Source organism: Sceloporus occidentalis, unplaced genomic scaffold, assembly GCF_023333645.1.
Source record: "Sceloporus occidentalis isolate IW3139 unplaced genomic scaffold, rSceOcc1.0.p SCAF_73, whole genome shotgun sequence".
Lineage (NCBI taxonomy): Eukaryota > Metazoa > Chordata > Lepidosauria > Squamata > Phrynosomatidae > Sceloporus > Sceloporus occidentalis.
The window spans coordinates 4,299,280-4,318,809 of record NW_028317053.1 but is presented as its reverse complement, the minus strand read 5'-3'; the positions used below and the strand labels follow the sequence as shown (position 1 = coordinate 4,318,809).

Sequence of the window (19,530 nt, the reverse complement as noted above, 5' to 3'; positions counted from 1 at the left end):
TTTTTAGCTGTGAGATAAAGTTTGAAATCATTTCAATGCTTACAAAAACTATATAAATGCCTGAGATTATATTGGTTCCTATATTTTTCAGGCTTTTGGCAGTCCTGATATTTTTAAAAGGAAGACTTCATTATAGGGAAAAAGCTTTGTTCATTTATTTCTCTGGCTAACCCTTTAAAATGTGGACATTCCAAATGAAAATGCATATTTAATTCTTGCTTTCTTGATGAAGGGACTCCCAAAATCTGTTGGAAGCAGCCAGCCAAGGTGCTTCTTCCTCCATCTTTCTGGTGGCAAACATTGCCGCAACTTTGATCGCCTTCCTTGCCTTGCTGGCTTTCTGTAATGCTGCCTTGTCCTGGCTGGGAAACATGTTTGACTATCCACAACTCAGTTTTGAGGTAATGGCTTGTAAGCTTTTAGCTAAGACTTTTTTTTCCCTTCTCACACATATATGTCACAAATATAAAGTAAAAGAATGGTATTTTCCCATCAATGTGGTTAACAATTGCAAACCAAACTGGATAAGCTGTTGAGTCAAATAGGTTCTTCTGGGTCCTGCAATTCGTGCATGACAAAGCTTTAATTTGAAATAATATGCCATTTTTCCTGCTATTTGTGCTCATTGCTAAAGGCAAAGGCAAAATCCTTTCTCAGGCCAGTGAAAGCTGCTTGCAGTGAAATACAAGCAAGTCTTAGAAAAGGCAATGCTAACCAGAACAATTATTTCTGACAAGCTACGGTTTTTGTTTTGTTTTGTCCTCTGCATGAACCTCCCATCTCCTGTGTATACCAGGAAGTGCCAAATTTAACATTTTGTGGAAACTACCTCTTTTGTTTATTATTTCATATGACACCATGTTTATTAGTGATGTCACATAAGTAAACAAGCAGCTTATTCATCATGATGTGTTGATCCCATGTAAATGGAGAGAAAAAATGTCTCCATGAACAGAAAAGTCAAGTACCATGAACAGAGAGGCCTATAAGACAACAAAAACAAACAAGTAAATATACCATTGACCCATGTCCAAATGACTCAAACACTTCTTAAATAAGGCAAAGATAGAACTAATTTTTATACATTTAAGATTATTTAGCATATCATTTGGGAGTGCAGAGCTTGAAACAGTTTCATTTTTGAACGACAACTCCCAGAATCACCAAGTCAGGATGGCTGGTGCAATTTTGTGAGCTGCAGTTGTAGTTCAAAGCAGTAAGTTGTAGTTTCGTTCCAAAACAGTGACTTTCTGAAGCTTATATCAGGACTACCGCTTAATCCTACATATTGTGAAAAGGATAAATAAAGGGGAACCACCATGCATACTTGAAAACAGAGCAACTAGGAGAGAAGTGTTTCCATTCAGAATGAGACTAGAAAACTAACCTAGAAAACATAATCTTAGAAAACTCTTACGACAATCTGTGTAGATGTTTGCTTTAAAACAGAAACCTTGGCACATTTAGAGGAACAACTGATGGATTCCTTAAAAATCTTCTAATCTAATGCCTCACCTATGCAAATAGAAACTATGACTTCTAAAAAGCAGGAAGAAGGAAATTAATGCAGTAAACCATGGGGAAACAGCTGGTCAGGATAGTTTCCCCAAGAACATTCTCTTTTATGGGAACTTAAAGATTCTGTTTCATGTACAATATGTAGTATAGTTAGTCTGACTGAACTGCCTGTCAATCAAAGATATGCTAATTAATAAAAACAGATATTCTTCATCTTTCTTCTTTAGTACAGTTTAATGTTTTCGCCCAAAGATTGCCCTGAAATTCCCCAATTGCATAGAACCTTACAATCAGTTCAGCTTTGATTAAAGACAATAAAATACATTATTTCATAATGACCTGAAATGTGAACTTCATTTATTCAGGCATTAACCAATTACAAAAGACATTTGCAGAAAAATAAAGTAAGACAAGATGGTTATTAATAAGTGGGGGACATTTCCTTCTCGCTCTCCTCACTGCCATTAATCATCTGTATTGTTACATGCTCCCATTACCTGACTAGTCTCATACTGGAGAGAAGCAGGAAATCGATTATTTAAAGTTCTTAGTCCAGGATTGTTTTTCAACAGGGGAAGTTTTTTTTTAATGAAAGCACTAGAGGCTTTGTGTTTGTTTGCTTTACGTGCACTCAGGGAGTTGTGTTTCTACCTGGGTTGCAAAACCAACAGCAGAGGTCTAGGCAATGTTAGCTCATCATAACTTTCTACAGCAACTGGGCTACTTGCAGCTCCACAGAAGTAGTTGGACCATCACCGTTCATCAATAGATCCTTTTAGATACATTTTATTCATCACAACCAAATACAGGTTATAGCCATCAAATTACAAAAATAATTAAAACCCTTTAAAACTTCCACAGTCAGTTAGCTCTATAACATATACAGCAATATGTTTCTACTAAAATTACAAAAATATTTCATACAAAAACATATCACAATTTTCCATACTCTGTTCAAATTAATATAATCTGTTTACTGCAGATTTCCATGCAAGCTTTTATCCTCAAAATCTAATCTAAGGCCCGTTACAGACTGCCCAAAAGGGGCGGTCTTGGGCCGCTGCCGGTTGCAGCGTGGAGGAGCCGCAGCAGCCAAACCGCGCGACTCCTCCGCACTGCAAAAAAGGAGTGCAGAAATCGCACTCCTTCCGGCAACCCGGAAGAGCCGCCGCAAGTGCCAAAGCACACACTCGCGACCGCTCTTCTGGGTTTAGACGTCCAGACGCTGCACGTCCGTTACATCAAGATGGCTGCGCCTGTCTGTATAGGGTGCCGCCATCTTGCCGTACGGAATACGCGCGAGGGGCAAGGCGCGTCCGGAAGCGCCACCCCTCATGCGTATTCCTGGCGCAACGAAGGTGCCGCTTAGGCCTGTCTGTAAGGCGCCTAGGTTTAGCTGCTTTCACAGCAAATCTGGCAGTGTTGAACATAACAGACTTAGTTGTATTAGCTAACAAATAAGTGATTTTTTTCCAAGTCATTTTGGTTAGCTACAAGTTCTAAACTTCTCTTCAGAAACTTATCTCTTGGGGTTTTATATATCCTACAATGTAGTATATAAACAAGCTTCATTTATATACAGCTTCATACTGCCTAAGCAGTGTCTAAGCGGTTTACAACTGTAAGCTAATTTGCCCCTAACAATCTGGGAACTAATTTTAGCGACTTCAGAAGGATGCAAGCCTGAGTCGAGCTTGAGCCCTTTTGCTGGTCTTGAACTCGCAACCTTATGGTTTTGAGTGAGTGGCTGCCGTACAGGCATTTAACCACTGCCCCACCAGGGCTGTGTGTGGTGTGTTCAGTATCCCCACTTCCATAAATGCAAATACGTTGCTCCTTGAGAATCTTCATCAATAGATATGTTGGCTTGAGCTGATCAGACTTGCAATCCAACAATATCTGAAGGTCAAAAGCTGTTCACCCCGTTCAACAACAAATTCCATAAATGAATTCTGCAGTATATGGAGAAGCATTTCCTTTGGCTTGCTCCAAAATGGTAAATTAGACTATGACTGTAGGTCTGGGAAGCCTGCACTCTGTTGAACATCTTAAAATGCAGGAGGAAAGGGTATAATTTGGAGAAGTAATAGATAGGAAAGGGATTTATAGTTCTTCACTCATCTGCATCTGCTCCTGAAGCCTAGGACTAGAAGATGCAATTTCCCTTGTTAGTTTTCTTCAAATGGGATTCATCTCTGCAATGAATGAATTGCAAGACATAATTTCATCTATGAGATAGAGGTGCCTGGGAGAAGTTATTAGAAAGGAAGTATTAAGTATTCCTTTCTGTTTTCTCATTTTCCCTCTCAATTGTGCCTTCTTCCATCATTTCAGGTTTCCAAGTGTGCATCCCCACTAACTGCATAATGATGCTCATCGGCCTGATTGGTTGGCTTTACAGCCTTGTGTTTTGGAGGGAGAATAATTTCTCCACATTTGTTCTCTCCATTTCATTTATAATTTCACATACCTCTTTCATGATCCCCCAAAATTGCAACTTGTAGCCCTCCAGATATTATTAGATAGGAACTCTCATTGTCTTTTACCATTGGCCATGTAAGGTAGCTAGAGAGCTGAGAGAAGTTGCAGTCTAATAAAGGGGCACAAGCTGCCAACTGTGAAACTTTATGGTAATGTTCAGCCTTACTTGCTGTCAGTGTCAGTGAATGCACAGAAATATCTGAGAGCCACTAATAAAAATAGTGCTTTACTGAGGTCCAAAACACACTGAGGAAATAATCTAGTTTGAGACAGCTTTAACTGCCCTGGCTCATTGCTAGGGAATCCTGGGAACTGTAGTTTTATCAGACATTTAGCCTTCTGTGTAAGAAATCCCTGGTGCCATAATAACTACCATTCCCAGGATTCCCTAATACTGAGCCAGAAAGTTAAACCACTCAAACTGGATTATTTGAGTGTGTTTTGGACCTGAGTCTGTAAATTCCTGGTGTCTTAGTGACCATTACGAAACTATTTCACCCTGATTGGTGGAACTGATTTCTCAAACTTCAGTTGCTGCAGAACACATCTCTACATACATCTCTGTACCTTCTCTACGGCTTACTGCTCTAGGAAACTGTTCTGAGAAATGATAATATTTGGTCAACAGGTTTTTCAACTAATCTCATCTTCTCTCTTTTGTCTTTTACGCAGATAATTTGTGCCTATGTTTTTATGCCATTTTCTTTCATTATGGGAGTAGACTGGGAAGACAGTTTTATTGTTGGTGGACTTCTAGGTTATAAGACTTTCTTCAATGAATTTGTGGCTTATGAACACCTATCAAAATTGATTCAGCAGAGGAAGAACGGAGGGGAAATGTATAGCCATGGTGTAAAACAATATTTGAGTGTGAGTATTTATGTATAACTCTTTGATTCATGAGATCCACCTCCACTGTAGAATCAGTACAGGCACAGCCGATGAAACTGAACTGTGAATTAGAAAACATTTTTTCATTACAAACAGGTTATTAATAGTAGTGCCTCACTGGAGTGAATATATCACTGATATACCTTTGATCCTGTTACCTCTCAGTACCCAGTCTAAACTATGTTGTACAATCTGCTATGTGGCAAGAGTTTATGGATTGGGGAGGAATGGCTTGCGCAGATTTGGGCTATGAGAAACCAGGTGGGAAAAAGTTGAAGGGAAAGTCTCATTATGTAAGTAGAAGCCTACTTGTCCAGCATTGAATTTCTAAGGTGTTTTAATTTGTGTTCCACCTTTTTCCCAGAACTCAAAAAGATCAACTAAAAAGCTACATATAAAGAACACAAAACATATTAAAACATGATTAAACAAATTATAATATTAGAACACAACTACATAATATTAGAATACAACCAAGTACACCTGTAAAAAGTCTGCTTCACAGCCCAGTGTAACCCAATCCATTAATACTTCTTGCTGCTCTAATCTTTCATGAACTATTTTATCAAGGATTGGTGGGGATTTTGCCCTAGAATTTATTTCCTATACATTCTGAAGGGTATTTGGACAATAGTGGGGATATATCTCTGTTAATGACTTAAAGCAGTCCTCTCTGAAGGTGTTTTAGTTCCTACCCTCAGCATATAGGAAATAAAATTGAATATATGAAAGCTCACAGACCCAGACCATAAGAGGAGTTCTTTTGTACATTGGACAAACTGTGGGTTCTCACACAAGAGACCCAGTCTAATTCAAAAAGAGAAAGTGGCCTTTGGAAGTAAGACTGTAGGGTGAAGCAGATGGCTGGGAAGGAGTGGCATCTGGCTGCTACAGCCATGATTGGGCTGGGACTGCAGTGACTGCACAGCCCACTCCCAAAGCAGGCTGCCACCTGCAGTCTCAAGTCAGCACCACCAGAAGTTGGTTTAAACTGACTCCTTTTTGATCTAATCCTTTGGGAGTAGCCAGCCTCTTTGGGAGCATGCATCATCTAAACACCATGCCCCCAAAGCATCCGGAAGCCGCTTCTTTTGGCCTGTGTGTTCTGGGCCTAAGAGTGATGGGATATGGGAGAAATAGAGAATATCTTTTGACAGATTTTTTTTCTGAATACAAAAAAGGAGAGAGAAGGAGAGAATCTAATTAGAAAAGTGAGATAATTAACACTTTCTTCATGTTCCCAGTCAAACTCTTACTTCTCAAGCTGCTTTCCTTCCCTAAAGAAAATATGTGAATCTGATATCCTTTTTCCTTATAACTAAGGAAACCACTGAAATGGGTGTTTAATCAGAAAGACAGCCAAAGAAGACCCTCCTTGTCAGCAAATAATGGTACCCTTGAGTAAGTAAGGAGCTCAAGAAAGACCTTTCTCTCTCTCTTTAGACTAACTTACATACTGTAGAACTTTGACCTTTTAAGAATCTCCAGACAGCTGTAGAAGACTTTTCTCTACAGCTAGTGTTTCTTCCTAGGGATCTTGTTACATTTTGAGAGGCCTGAAATTAATATTTCCTGACTTAAAATACACTATTTTATTTCAAATGAACCCAAACTGAGTATTGATTCATTCACAAAGCCATCTTGGAGTGTTAGGAACTTGGTTGTAAGCTGGCTTTATGTTGAAATCTTACTTCCGTGTCTTTACCACGAACCAGCTGAACATTTGCTCTGTGGGATTGTGGCAAAACATTTGGATGGCCTGTAAGAAAGTGGGGGAAGCCCACAAACTGAATAATTTTTTTAACCCACATTTAAAAAAAACCAAAATTATCCCAAGAAGTCAGACCTGACTGAGACAAAGAGATTGAGCAGAGGGAGAAAAAAGAGTGGCCAGAGGCTGCTCCTACCCCAATCACTCTCCATTCAGCATGAGACCACAGCAACCAAATGCTGTGGTCCCATGGCTGATGCTCCCACAAAGGACCAATGGCAAGGAGCTTTGTGGCTGGGTTTCAGCTGCCTTAGGTGGCTGCAGCACAGCTTCAGTCCAATATGGGTCAGATTGGCCCAGAGCTGGCACTTTAGGCCCAAATGTTTGGGGCCCAAATTAGAGAGCTCCTCTTCTTTTCCTCTAGTAGTTGCACTTAGCACCTGAACCTGTATCTCTTGGGTTCTTCCTAAGTTCTAATACCAATATTATAAATGAAGCTTAGGTCTGGTGATTTTAGAACTAGTTTTCAGCATGAAACTCATGGCACAGTGACAAATGAGGCTGGAACATTCCGTTTTAATTGAAGTTGTTCTCAGAGGTCTCTGATAAAACTAGGTACAAGTATCTCTTTCAGAGAGGGAGTACTCAGCTTCATGTCCACCTCCACAACCAGCAACAATGAGGCTTCCCAGCTTTCAGTCATTTCCTGGAAAAAATATGCCCAATGAAGCCTTGAAATGCTTTTCTCTGTATATGCATGAAGCAAAAAAGAAACATCTACAAATTGCTTCTTCAAAAACATGAGGGGGCACAAATGAGCATTCTAATCAACTGAAGTACCAAGATGATTTTATTGCAAGCAGGGAACAGAGGGCGGGAGAAGGGAAGATCTGCTCACAGTGGAGTCTCTTGCCTTGAACTAAGATTAGGGTTGCCATAGTGCCGGACCTCGAAACCGGGAAAAATGTAGGACAAAATTTTCAAATGTAGGACACACAAAAAAGTGTGTCCTACATTTGAAAATTCTGTCCTACATTTTACTGCGATCGCAGCGGAGGCCAAGCGGCAAGGGAAAGCCTCCACTTAAGGAGGCTTTCCCTCCCCGCCTGGGCCCCGCCACGATCGGAGGCCAGGATCGGGGCCTCGCCTCGTTCCTGGGACCCTCAGGGACCAGGAAGGAGGCGAGGAGGCCGGCGGCGATCGCCCCGATCCTCGCCTCCTTCTTGGCCCCCGCAGGGACCAGGAAGGAGGCGAGGAGGCCGGCGGCGATCGCCCCGATCCTCGCCTCCTTCTTGGCCCCCGCAGGGACCAGGAAGGAGGCGAGGAGGCCGGCGGCGATCGCCCCGGCCTCGCCTCCTTCTTGGCCCCCGCGGAGGCCAGGAAGGAGGCGAGGAGGCCGGCGGCGATCGCCCCGATCCTCGCCTCCTTCTTGGCCCCCGCAGGGACCAGGAAGGAGGCGAGGAGGCCGGCGGCGATCGCCCCGGCCTCGCCTCCTTCTTGGCCCCCGCGGAGGCCAGGAAGGAGGCGAGGAGGCCGGCGGCGATCGCCCCGATCCTCGCCTCCTTCTTGGCCCCCGCAGGGACCAGGAAGGAGGCGAGGAGGCCGGCGGCGATCGCCCCGGCCTCGCCTCCTTCTTGGCCCCCGCGGAGGCCAGGAAGGAGGCGAGGAGGCCGGCGGCGATCGCCCCGATCCTCGCCTCCTTCTTGGCCCCCGCAGGGACCAGAAAGGAGGCGAGGAGGCCGGCGGCGATCGCCCCGGCCTCGCCTCCTTCTTGGCCCCCGCGGAGGCCAGGAAGGAGGCGAGGAGGCCGGCGGCGATCGCCCCGGCCTCGCCTCCTTCTTGGCCCCCGCGGAGGCCAGGAAGGAGGCGAGGAGGCCGGCGGCGATCACCCCGATCCTCGCCTCCTTCTTGGCCCCCGCAGGGACCAGGAAGGAGGCGAGGAGGCCGGCGGCGATCGCCCCGATCCTCGCCTCCTTCTTGGCCCCCGCAGGGACCAGGAAGGAGGCGAGGAGGCCGGCGGCGATCGCCCCGGCCTCGCCTCCTTCTTGGCCCCCGCAGGGACCAGGAAGGAGGCGAGGAGGCCGGCGGCGATCGCCCCGGCCTCGCCTCCTTCTTGGCCCCCGCGGAGGCCAGGAAGGAGGGAGGAGGCTGCAGGGAGGCGGGGAGGTTGGCGCGGCTGCGCCCAAGAGGCGCCGCCTCCCTGCAGCCTCCTCCGCCTCAGGCCTCGCTGCCCTCCTTTTCCGTCCCGACTCCCAGGCCTCAGAAAGGCCTTGGAGCCGCGGCGGCGGCGGAGGTGGCCGCGGTGGGCGGGGCCGTCCCGGTTTGGGCGCCAAACCGGACCGGGACCGGGATGGCACCGCCCAAACCGGGATTGTCCCGCCGGGGGGCGGGATATGGCAACCCTAACTAAGATGATCTCTCTCTCTTTTTTTTAATACCAGATGAATTTGCTGGGAATAAGGTGGCCTTTGCCACAGACATTATAAAACTGACAGCAGCAAAAGCTTCATTAAGTTTTGAACAGAGAAAATAATGCGACTGTATGATTTTACACAATGCAGGCCTGATTTCTTCTGACATTTTTTTTAAAAGGCTAAACTTCTTAACTGAAGTTATATTGATTGTACAGTATAACTATGGGGGGATTAATAGGTGACCCAGAGGTATTAGCACTAATAACTCAAATCCTTCCCCTGGCCCCAACTTTCTGGCTCATCTTCTGGTCAATTCGATCCCACAGCAATCTTGGGAAAACCTCTTTCCTTGATTTCACCTTTATAGGTACTTACTAAAAAATAAGATGAATAAGATGACATGGAAGGTCTATGGAAATAAGAAATAAGATTACTAAGATTACTTGGAATGTATATGGAATTCCTTGCCACTGCATCACAAGAGTCCTTAATTAGAATCCTTTTTCCATTCCCAAATTTATACCCTAGTACTACAGATTTAAGCATGTGATAGAAACAATCCCCTAGTGCTCCAATAGTCAAGATTCAAGCATATATGATTTAAGCATGTCTGATTGTCCACCCCCTTCCCTGTGGAGAACTTCTCAAAGCAAAGCATGATGCCATGGCATTGTGAAAGGAAGAAGAGAGAAGCATACCAACAGGACATAGATTTTGGTGACATTATCATTAGTTGCCCACACACATGTGCTTCTCCAGTCAGGCACTAGGAATTTCCCCCCAAAAACTGAAGGATAATGAAGGAAGGTTCATTGTGGTTTCTTTGATGAAATCTTAGGAAAAACCATGTGTAGATTTTTCTCCATAAACACACAGTGTCCTGCACCTTGGTGGCCAGGGCCATAACAGGACATAGTCTGGGGCCAAAGACCGACAAGGACCTACACCATAGATATGCAGAGCAGACAGAGAGAACAGAGTACTGAGCCAAGTTGAGAATCCTGCCAGCCACAGTTTCCCTAGCTTTGCTTTAGAAAGTAACTAAAAGGGTTGTTCACACTATGTTATAAACTAGTTTGCAAATCAGTTTAAAAGGGAGTCATTCACACTTACACACAGCTGAATTTGGTGGGTGCCTGGTGCAAATCCCCCTTAACCCGTTTTTAAAAAACCTATGGATTTCAGTGTGTCTTTTCAAAAGAACTGGTTTGTGGTTTTTTTACCAGCCACAAATGGGAACTTGCTGTCAATTCAATTTGGGGCACAGGAAAGGAGGAGTTAATGTGCAGGGGGCAGATCATGCCCACCCCTTTCCTCACTCCCTGCCAGTCAAAGCCAAAGTCAGAGAAAGCGTTCTCCTGGGAAGATCCCATTAGGCAGTGTGCTTTTTAAAAAAATTGACAGTTTATGCACATTACTGCTATTGCATGGCTGCAGTAGACAGCACCTTTAAATACTGGTGTCATTGGTATCACAAAGCTGCAGTGGGGGTGGGGGTTAGGGGTCATTTTTTCCTCCTTCCTCAGAAATAAAACCACAACAGAGTCTGTCCCCAAGTTGGTGCAAACAACGCTCTTGCACACATTTCATTTCTACCCCACATTTAAGCCCATGGTGTTTTTTTGGCTCGGAAAATGTGAAAAGCTAACCTATCCCCGGGGGTTACTTGGCAAGGTTTATTCAAAGGGGCTTGCCATTGCCGTCCTCTGAGGCTACGAGAGTGTGACTTCCCCCCAAGGCTAACCTATCCCAGGGTTTCTTGGCATGGTTTCTTCACAGGGGCTTGCCATCACCATCCTTCAAGGCTGACGGGGGAGTCCCCCCAAACAGTGTGATGTAGATGCGCATCATTTGATTGATAGTTTTGATAAACTCAAGAACGATCAAAATGGTGACTCCATTTTAAATCAATACCAATGGTAATGTGACCTTCATCAGGGTATATTGCCACAGAGAGATTCCGTAGTGGGAACATTGATTTGGTATTGCATCACTGAATCTCCCCAGATCTACTCATCACAACAACACAAGTATGAATGGGCCCAAAAATCTTACTCATTACACCAACAAATTAACTTCATTACCACTTATACTTGTTTTTTAAATTTAACATAGCACCATTGGTTACTAGAAAGGGTAAGTCATTACCAAAACAAGGTACTCTTTTTATTTAAAAAAAACCCTGCACTACTAGTAACCTTTTAATTGTGCTCTAAAGTGTGAATTTATTACACCTTCCATCCATATCACCAAGAAGCTATTGAATCCTATTTGAGCAGAAAGTGCAGTTCAAAATGGTAAGTTAATGTAACTGAATAAGATATTTTCTTGTGCTTGAATTTTAGATCCGGTCAGAAACCATTGCAACTTATGCTCTGTGTGGATTTGCCAACTTTGGTTCTTTGGGAGTTGTAATTGGTGCATTAAGTAAGAACACTATGTACTTCCTATATGGAGCATTTTATTGGACACATGTCAACCCTTAAAAAACAAATATCATGCTATCATACAGAATGAACAATGTCTTGTTTCCCATGCTGGGTGCTGGCAGGGAAGGAGGTAATAACCTTAGGCCTTGGTCTTCTCTAAAGAGGTGTACTATAAATCTCTGTAGATGTCAGACAGAAGATCTGCCTTTCATTTAACGGGAAGCTCATGGATTAGCAGGACCATGGAAATATTTTATATAGGCATGGTACAAACCACCTGAAAAGGGCGGCCTGCCGGCGGCCTAATTTCCTCCAGGAGGATGCTGCAGCCGCCAAACCACACAGCTTCCCTCTGGACGAGAAAGAACCTGAGAAAACCAGGTTTGTTTTCCGCCGCCATTGTTATGTTGCGAGTGCACCAATGACGCACTTATGACGTAACTGGTGCGGCACGATGCACGGACGCTATGCGTCTGTTATGTCACAATGGTGGCGCCCATGCACACGGCTCACCGCCATTGTAGCACCACCAGTACATGCTAGGGTTAGGGTACATGCAGTTGCCGCACGGCCCCTAACCCTAGTTGTGCCACTGCCATGCCACAAAGTGCCCGTCTGTCCCAGGCCCTAGTTGCAAGGGTGAGATGAAATGGGGAGGCGGAGTTCTCAGTGATCCATAAGAATACATCAGCATGACTGTGGTGCCTGATATGTAGTCATTGATTCTATTCTTTATTGCATTTAGCCACAACCCTTTACGTTGCATAACAATGAGGGAATTCCAAAGTAACAATAAAATAGAGTTACAGTAGCTTTTAAACTCCTTTGACAATCCTGCACTGACAGTCCTCAAGATGGACAATTTTAAAAGGACTGAACCTTAAAAATTACTTTGGAATTCCCTCGTTGTTTTGATAAAATTGCAGTCACGTAGACAATATGACATTGGTTATCTCCCAATAATTGCACCACTATATCCTGTGGAATTCTGTCTGAGTAGAACAGGAGAATAAATAAAATAAATTTTCTCTTTGGGTTTGCCATTGTCTTATCACAAAGGCAAAGCTACCAAATGCTGACCATTCCCATTCATTGCCTAGGAGAAATTCAGGTCCCACGGTTTTTACATAACTGAATCCCTCTTAACTTGAGTGAGTGGGTAAGTGCAGTTCCGAAGGTTTAGACAATTTAAGACAGTTTGAAAAGTTTGGGAACATCTGTCTCCAAACAAACATACCTCTGTGTGTGTGTGTGTGTGAGAGAGAGAGAGAGAGAGTGTCACTGGTTACTCTCTAAGCATTAATTGCATTAATGTTCCTCTTCAAATGTTTTCCTCAGCTTCCATGGCTCCTTCTAGGAAGAAAGACATTGCAAGTGGAGCCTTCAGGGCCATGATTGCTGGCACTGTGGCCTGCTTCATGACTGCTTGTATTGCAGGTATTATCTCTAAAGACCCCACAAGATGGCAGTGTTTTGGTTTATCAGTTTGTGTTTCTTGGCTCCTAGTGCTCTGTGGAGTGTGATAAATACCATTGTAGGAATCTATTCATTTAACACAATGGGAATCCCAAAAGAAAGCCACCTAGAATAAGAAAAACCATGCGGAAGGGGGGGGATATATATAAACATATATTAGAAAAATAAGGATCTCCTCACAAAATACTGTACTCACTTTCAACAGTGATTTTTTAAAAAAAGATCTGTCACTAAAAAAAGTTAACAACAGCCTCATATAGAAGCAGGGGAGAGTCTCTGTAAGAACTGAGGGCTCCAGATCTTTTTTGTTCTCATTTTACCTGCATATTCCCAGGTTGGCATCCAAATTGTTAATTGAAATCTTCTGGGTTTCCATCACTCCCCTCTCCCTTAAATCCCTTTTCCCCATCCCACTGATCACCCATCTAGCTAGACGCATGCAGCATTTCAGAAACTGATTTTCACCAATTTCCACTCAGCTTTCTTATTATTACAATCAGTCCTCATTATCCACAGATTTTTTATCTATGGATTCAAGCATCCACAGCGGAAAAATACTTTTAAAATATACAAATTCCCATAGGAAAACTTTGATTTTGCCCTTTTATATAAGGGACACCATTTTACTATGCTATTGTGTTTAATGAGCATTCATGGATTTTGGTATCCATGGGGGTCCTGGAACCAAACTCCGGTGAATACCAAGAGTCCACTGTACTCAGAGGTTATACTCAAAAGTGCTAAAGCCCATTAGCAGTATTATAGTAGTTAAACATTAGGATCATGTTTAAGCTTATTGCACAGCACTTGGAGAAATGGGAACAGAACAGAATGGTGGGGGGGAATGTGTGCTACCACATGGGAGAACGCCACCAGTGCTGCTAGGAGTCCCCAAGCCAGCCCCCAAGCCATTCCTGGAAGCCAATTTTGAAAGACAACTTTGAACCATTCTTCAAAATCGGCTGCCATGGAGTGGCTGGGGAATGGCTTGGGGGTTCCCGGTGGCATCGGTGGTGTTCTCCTATGTGGTAGCACATGTTTCCCCCCCCCCCCCCCATTCCATTCCATTCCTGTTCCTCCAAGTGCCAGGCGATACACTTACTTGCTTTGGTGGAAACGTTCCTTTTTTCCCTTGTTTAACCTCTGTTCACTCTGTGCCCTGGAAAAAGTAGTTGTGTTTGCTCATGATTATCATCTCAGCTACTTTTGTAATGCAAACAAACAGCCAAGTAGAGACACATTTCATATTGGGTTGATTTAAACTGATGTAGGAATCATTAATGAACAATCCTTGGTAATGCCGGGCATTCCCAGGAAATACTTTGGTATGAAGAAAATGTTGTGTGGATCTCCAAAATAAAAATTGATCTGTCCAGGAACAAAACGTGGGTTTTCAGATGCTTTTTACTCATCTGGAGGGACTCTAATGGACACATTGACCTCTATTTTAAAAAACGTTAAATGAAACACAAATGTTATGTCTTTACTTCCAGAATATTCTCAAAACAATTATAAAAGTAATATTTATTATTATTTTTATTATTATTATTAACCTTTATTTATGAAGCGCTGTAAATTTACACAGCGCTGTACATGCAATCTTTTTAGTTAGACGGTTCCCTGCCCTCAGGCTTACAATCTAAAAAGACATGACACAAAAGGAGAAGGGAGTGGTGGAGGGAAAGGGTAAGAGGTCCAGCAGTTCCTCTCTACCTCCAAGGCCTGGACCAAGGCAGATGGACTGGAGGGAGGGCGAGGCTTCATAATGGATGGTTAATCATTTTCCAGGGAAAATACATACTCTCAAGTAGGATAATGCATATACAGTACATAGCAATACAGGAAATGTTTTGATAAACAGGCACCAAAAGAACATCAAATAGTAAGCGACAATTATGCAATGCCTTTATAATTTATACAAATTAAGAGTGAGATACAGCCACAATTAAGCTGCTATATGTCTCCTCCCACATTGAAATTAGTAGGATTTCTTTCCTTTTTTAAAAAAAAAAGTGTTTGGCTTTGACTAGTTTATGCCCTGTTGCTGGCATGCTTTGGCTCCAATCAGCCATCACTGCTTAAATCAAAGTGAAAGCAAGCAATGGCTTGGATCATAAAAACTGTTGATGGAAGAAATGCTTGATCGATGTCAATTCCTCCACCCTTCTTCCTTCAGTAGTTTACTGACACCTGCAAAATTAATCTCTTGGAGACAGTGACATGTTCATGAATGTGGTGTGGTGCAGGGATCAGGGTGATCACTGCACATCAAGTAACAGTATTTCTGTTATTGAATGGTTGGCAAAACCCACTTCCATTCAAAACAAGCTTCTGACCCTCATAAGAGGGTCTTCAGGAGGCTACAATAGTGGTGGCATGGAGGAAGGGAAATAAATTTCTGTCAACTTATTCTGATGAGTCCATGCTTCTTAGGATCGATGACATAAACTTGCCATTATTGTTTTCTGGACAGAGCTGTTTGGCTGGTATCCTGATAACAAGACATCTTTCTCCATTTCTTAGAACATAGTCTAAGACAGTTCCCTTAATTTTTGTTCACCTAGATATTTTGCACTTCAGCTCCCAGGATACCTTGCCATGGACTATGCTGGCTGGGTCTTCTGAGAGCTGAAGACATCTAGACTGCTGAAATTTAAGGGCACATGATGCCGCCATCTAAATCTAGAGAACTGAATTCTAGGGGCACTTGAAACAGCCATCTTGTGAAAGCCAAGCTGGAAGACCCCCTTGCCATCTTGAGTTCCAAGATGGAAGAAGGATGACATATAAAAAACAGGAAGTAGATACAGATGTTCTTTCTTTTAATGATGATGGTGGATGAGCATGTTAAGTGTAGATTGTACGGGCCTAGAAACATTATACATACTTTGTCATGTCTAGTACTCTTTCTGTTTGTACATAAAGTTTAAAATTTTGATTGAATCTGAATGGTTTTTAAAAATGTAGTCAAAAATAGGTATCCGTATTGTCAACAGCACCTTATATCTTGTGCATGCACACACAGAGAAAGACTCCAGTTCATATTATTTTGTTCCTTGTCACCTCACATCAAGATGAATGGATGAATGAGTGAATGAATTTGGTGTGGAAAAACTGAGATGGGAACTTGTACAAGTCATTTTTTATTATTTTGGCACTGTAACCAAGAAATACAATTATTGCTTAGCTTAATATAGGTGGCCTTTCTGCTCTGTTTTCAGGAATATTATCTGTGACAGAAGATCCATGCACTAGTTTATTAGAAAACAACTTCAATGTGACTACCAATAGTACAGAACTAGTTACATGTTGCTTAAAGTTCTTTAACAGGTAATTATAAAAAAGATATTATCTCAAATTTGCAGAGATCATATGTGAAGTCAAATTGTTGCTCTTAGTCATAACAGGAATTTTATATATCAGTTTTTCCTGATCTGGTCATGATGGCTGAGGATGCTGAGAACTGTTATCTCCCAGGTGCTGGACATCAAAGTTCACATATATGATGTTATTATAAAGTTATTTTATGACTATATGGACTAGAGGTGGATATTACAGGAAGCCATGAAGACTGCCCCTCAATCTTTTTTTTACTAATGGCTATAGAATTATAGGAATGGGAAAGAATGGGAAAGGCAGCTATGAAAGAACTAGAAAAGAGTAAAGATATACAACTGAGCACTAAAATTAGAGTTGTACAAGCCATGGTATTCCTTAGTACCATGTACAGATATAAGAGCTGGACAATGAAGAAAGTGGATAAGTGGATAAATGGGAAATGAGTTCATTTGAGAGATGGTGCTGTAGAAGAATGCTGAGGGACAGCCAAAAAGACAAACAATTGCGTCCTTGACCACATCGAGCCTAAATCTCCCTGGAGGACAGGGAGTCTTGGAGATGTCTCATCCATGGGGTCATCATGAGTTGACTTGAAGGTAATTAACAACAAACAACAGCATAGAATTCTGAAGTATTTGAATTTTAATTCCATTCATAACCTCCCCAAAACAATAGATAATAACCTGAACAGTTTTCTCCCCTTGTAGCTGCACAATTCAACATTACTAAATGGTATTTAACTCAAACAGAATGTGTATTAGTTCTGTTCCTGTCATTACATCTATTGCTGGAAACTTTCTTGTAAGGATATTGCCTTAAAAAGCATAATGTAAAGTACTGTATATACTCAGCTATTAGTCGACCTCATGTATAAGTCGAGGTCACATTTTGGGGCCAAAATTGTGGATTTTGCCCTGATCCGTGGATAGATCGAAGGTAAAACTTGGAGGCTCCTACAGTGTATATGTGTGTGTGTGTGGCAAGAGAGACTCTCATTGAGGCTTTTTGCTTCATCATTTCAGCCTTTGTTTCAGAGGCACAGATGGGAGAGAACTCTTAAACAAGCAGAAATATCAGTGAATCACTCAGGACTCTTTCTGCTTAGCTCAAGAGAGAAATAAACTGCTCTGCTAAATGCATGTGGAAATCTGAAATTACTGCTATCACATTACCACAGTGACCTGTAAATAGGTCGACCTGGGATTTGGGGGTCAATTTTTGGGCATAAATTTTTAGACTTATAGATGAGTATATACAGTATTAATTAATTTTTAAAAATATAATGGGAGGGAAAAGCAGGGTGAAGTGCTGTTTAAAAAGCTGAAGATCGGAAAGGCAAATATTGAGGAAAGAAAGTGGAAGTTCATCTGGGTAGTAGTGCCTTTGTATATGCCTTACCGCATGAAGTTGTAGTTCTTCGATTCTCTTCTCACATAAAAGCTCTTTTTTTGTAGCTAGAAAAATCATTTCAACAAAAGACTGGCTTTTATGACCATCACCCAGAAAGCTGAAGAACTATGACATCATGCAGTAAAGTATGTAGAAATGTACCACAATCCAGCTGAACGCATGCTTTCTTTCTTTGTGCAATAAGCTCCTTGGAGAAAGAAGGGAATGAAGCAGGAAAGGTGAATAAGGAAAAGGCCCAGAACATGGAATCTTTCAAACTACAAATCCTTGTACTGTGTTTCCACTTTAACTGCCACAGGTCAATCCTGTAGGATCCTCAGGTTTCTAATTTAGGAAGGGATAGTCAGAATTCCCAGCCAGAGAGCTCTAGGACCTCACTAGAATACAAACCCCAAGATTCCTTAGGATGAAGTCTTAGTAGTTAAAGTGGCATCAAAGTGCTATAATTGTGTAGTCTAAAAGTGCCCATAACGGTGTTTCTGGCCTTACCTACCAGCCTGCTGGTGCTGTTTTTCTGCCTCCTCCAGCCACCTGTTCTTTAATAGCATACTTAGGTTTAAATTCAGCTCTGATTTTCATCACCATTCTTTAAGCTGGCTTTCAACTTAAAAGAAAAGTGATCAAATATTGGCTTATTTACACAGTTAAGAAGTGATACAGTGATACATTTAAAGACTTGTTTGGTTGCCATTCTGAGAATGCTTGTAAACTTAAAATATAAGTCCATATATAGTTAGGGAGAGGCTTTTTGATTATCACAAGGGCCAGTCAATCAGCTGTTTGCAAAGCCAGCTTCTGCTGGAAAAAGAGCAAGTTAGTTTGATGCTCTTCAAAAGGCTGTGTGCTGGCCTAAAAGACATGGTGACAGATTTGCATTTGGGCTTGCACCAGAAGGAAGCTATGTATACTGTGAAAGGAAGGTGAGAACCTGAATTTAAGATCTCTCTTGATTAATCTGCTACATAACTACCTGCATTTGATGAACAATCACCACAATGTTTAACACACATTTGAAACATATCAAAGGCCCTTATTATAGTTTGTGGGAATTACAGTAAAATCATATAGGGGGAAACATTAATTTTAAGAACAGTTTAATAATGACTGTTTTCAGGTCCAGTCCTGATTCTGATGTGGCTCATGTTGGGAAAACAGTTTTGTCCAAAAGCATTCAGACTAATTTAACATGAAATTTGACATTAGTTTTCTTTCATTATTAAAATTTCTTTTCCTTTCTCCACCAGTGCAAACAGTTCCACAGAGATCTTCCAGAAAACAAACAACAATTTAACCTTGGCTGGATGTTGTAAATTTCTGCACCAACCCATGATTAACTGCAGTTGGAGGACTAGTTTATCTTAAACTGTTATGTTTTTATATAGGAGTCAGGATTTTTTTAGATTTACCTCACTGGTGGATTTGCAGGAAGACAAAATGGCAGTGGCATCATCTTATCAATGCTTCACGCAAAGCGTATGTTTTATTTTGTTTTTTCATCTTAAACTAGATTGTCAGGAATCAAAGTCCCTAAACTTCACTGGAGCCATAGGATAGTTGTTTTATGATCTGTAACTCTTCACAAGCTCTTGGATTCTAATATGAATAACTGGCCATTGCAAAAGGAATATTTAAGTATTTGGAGATTTGTCAAGTATTTATTTAAAACTGCTTCAAAATATATCATGTCTTCTTTTGCTCACCTTTTTTCTACATCCCAAGAACCACAAACATGGGCTTCAACTTTAAAACATCCACAAATCTCGTCAACATTTTTACGGAGTTATTCACTGCAAACCTACGATCCCTTTCTTGATCAGTCACTACCAGCTATTTGTTCAGGCATTTTAAACTGGTTTAGGAG

The 19,530-nt window shown here is 42.1% G+C and overlaps 1 protein-coding gene across 1 annotated transcript in view; it reads left to right on the top strand.

Annotated features, from left to right (window-relative positions):
* SLC28A3 (solute carrier family 28 member 3) overlaps window positions 1-19,031 on the top strand; it is a 62,717-nt gene extending 43,686 nt beyond the window's left edge. The window contains exons 12-17 of the mRNA XM_089494562.1: window positions 233-401; window positions 4,672-4,869; window positions 11,361-11,442; window positions 12,783-12,881; window positions 16,142-16,250; window positions 18,914-19,031. Of these exons, the coding sequence (XP_089350688.1) occupies window positions 233-401; window positions 4,672-4,869; window positions 11,361-11,442; window positions 12,783-12,881; window positions 16,142-16,250; window positions 18,914-19,031 (775 nt within the window). The remainder of the gene's footprint in view (window positions 1-232; window positions 402-4,671; window positions 4,870-11,360; window positions 11,443-12,782; window positions 12,882-16,141; window positions 16,251-18,913) is intronic.
* Window positions 19,032-19,530: the final 499 nt, after the last annotated feature.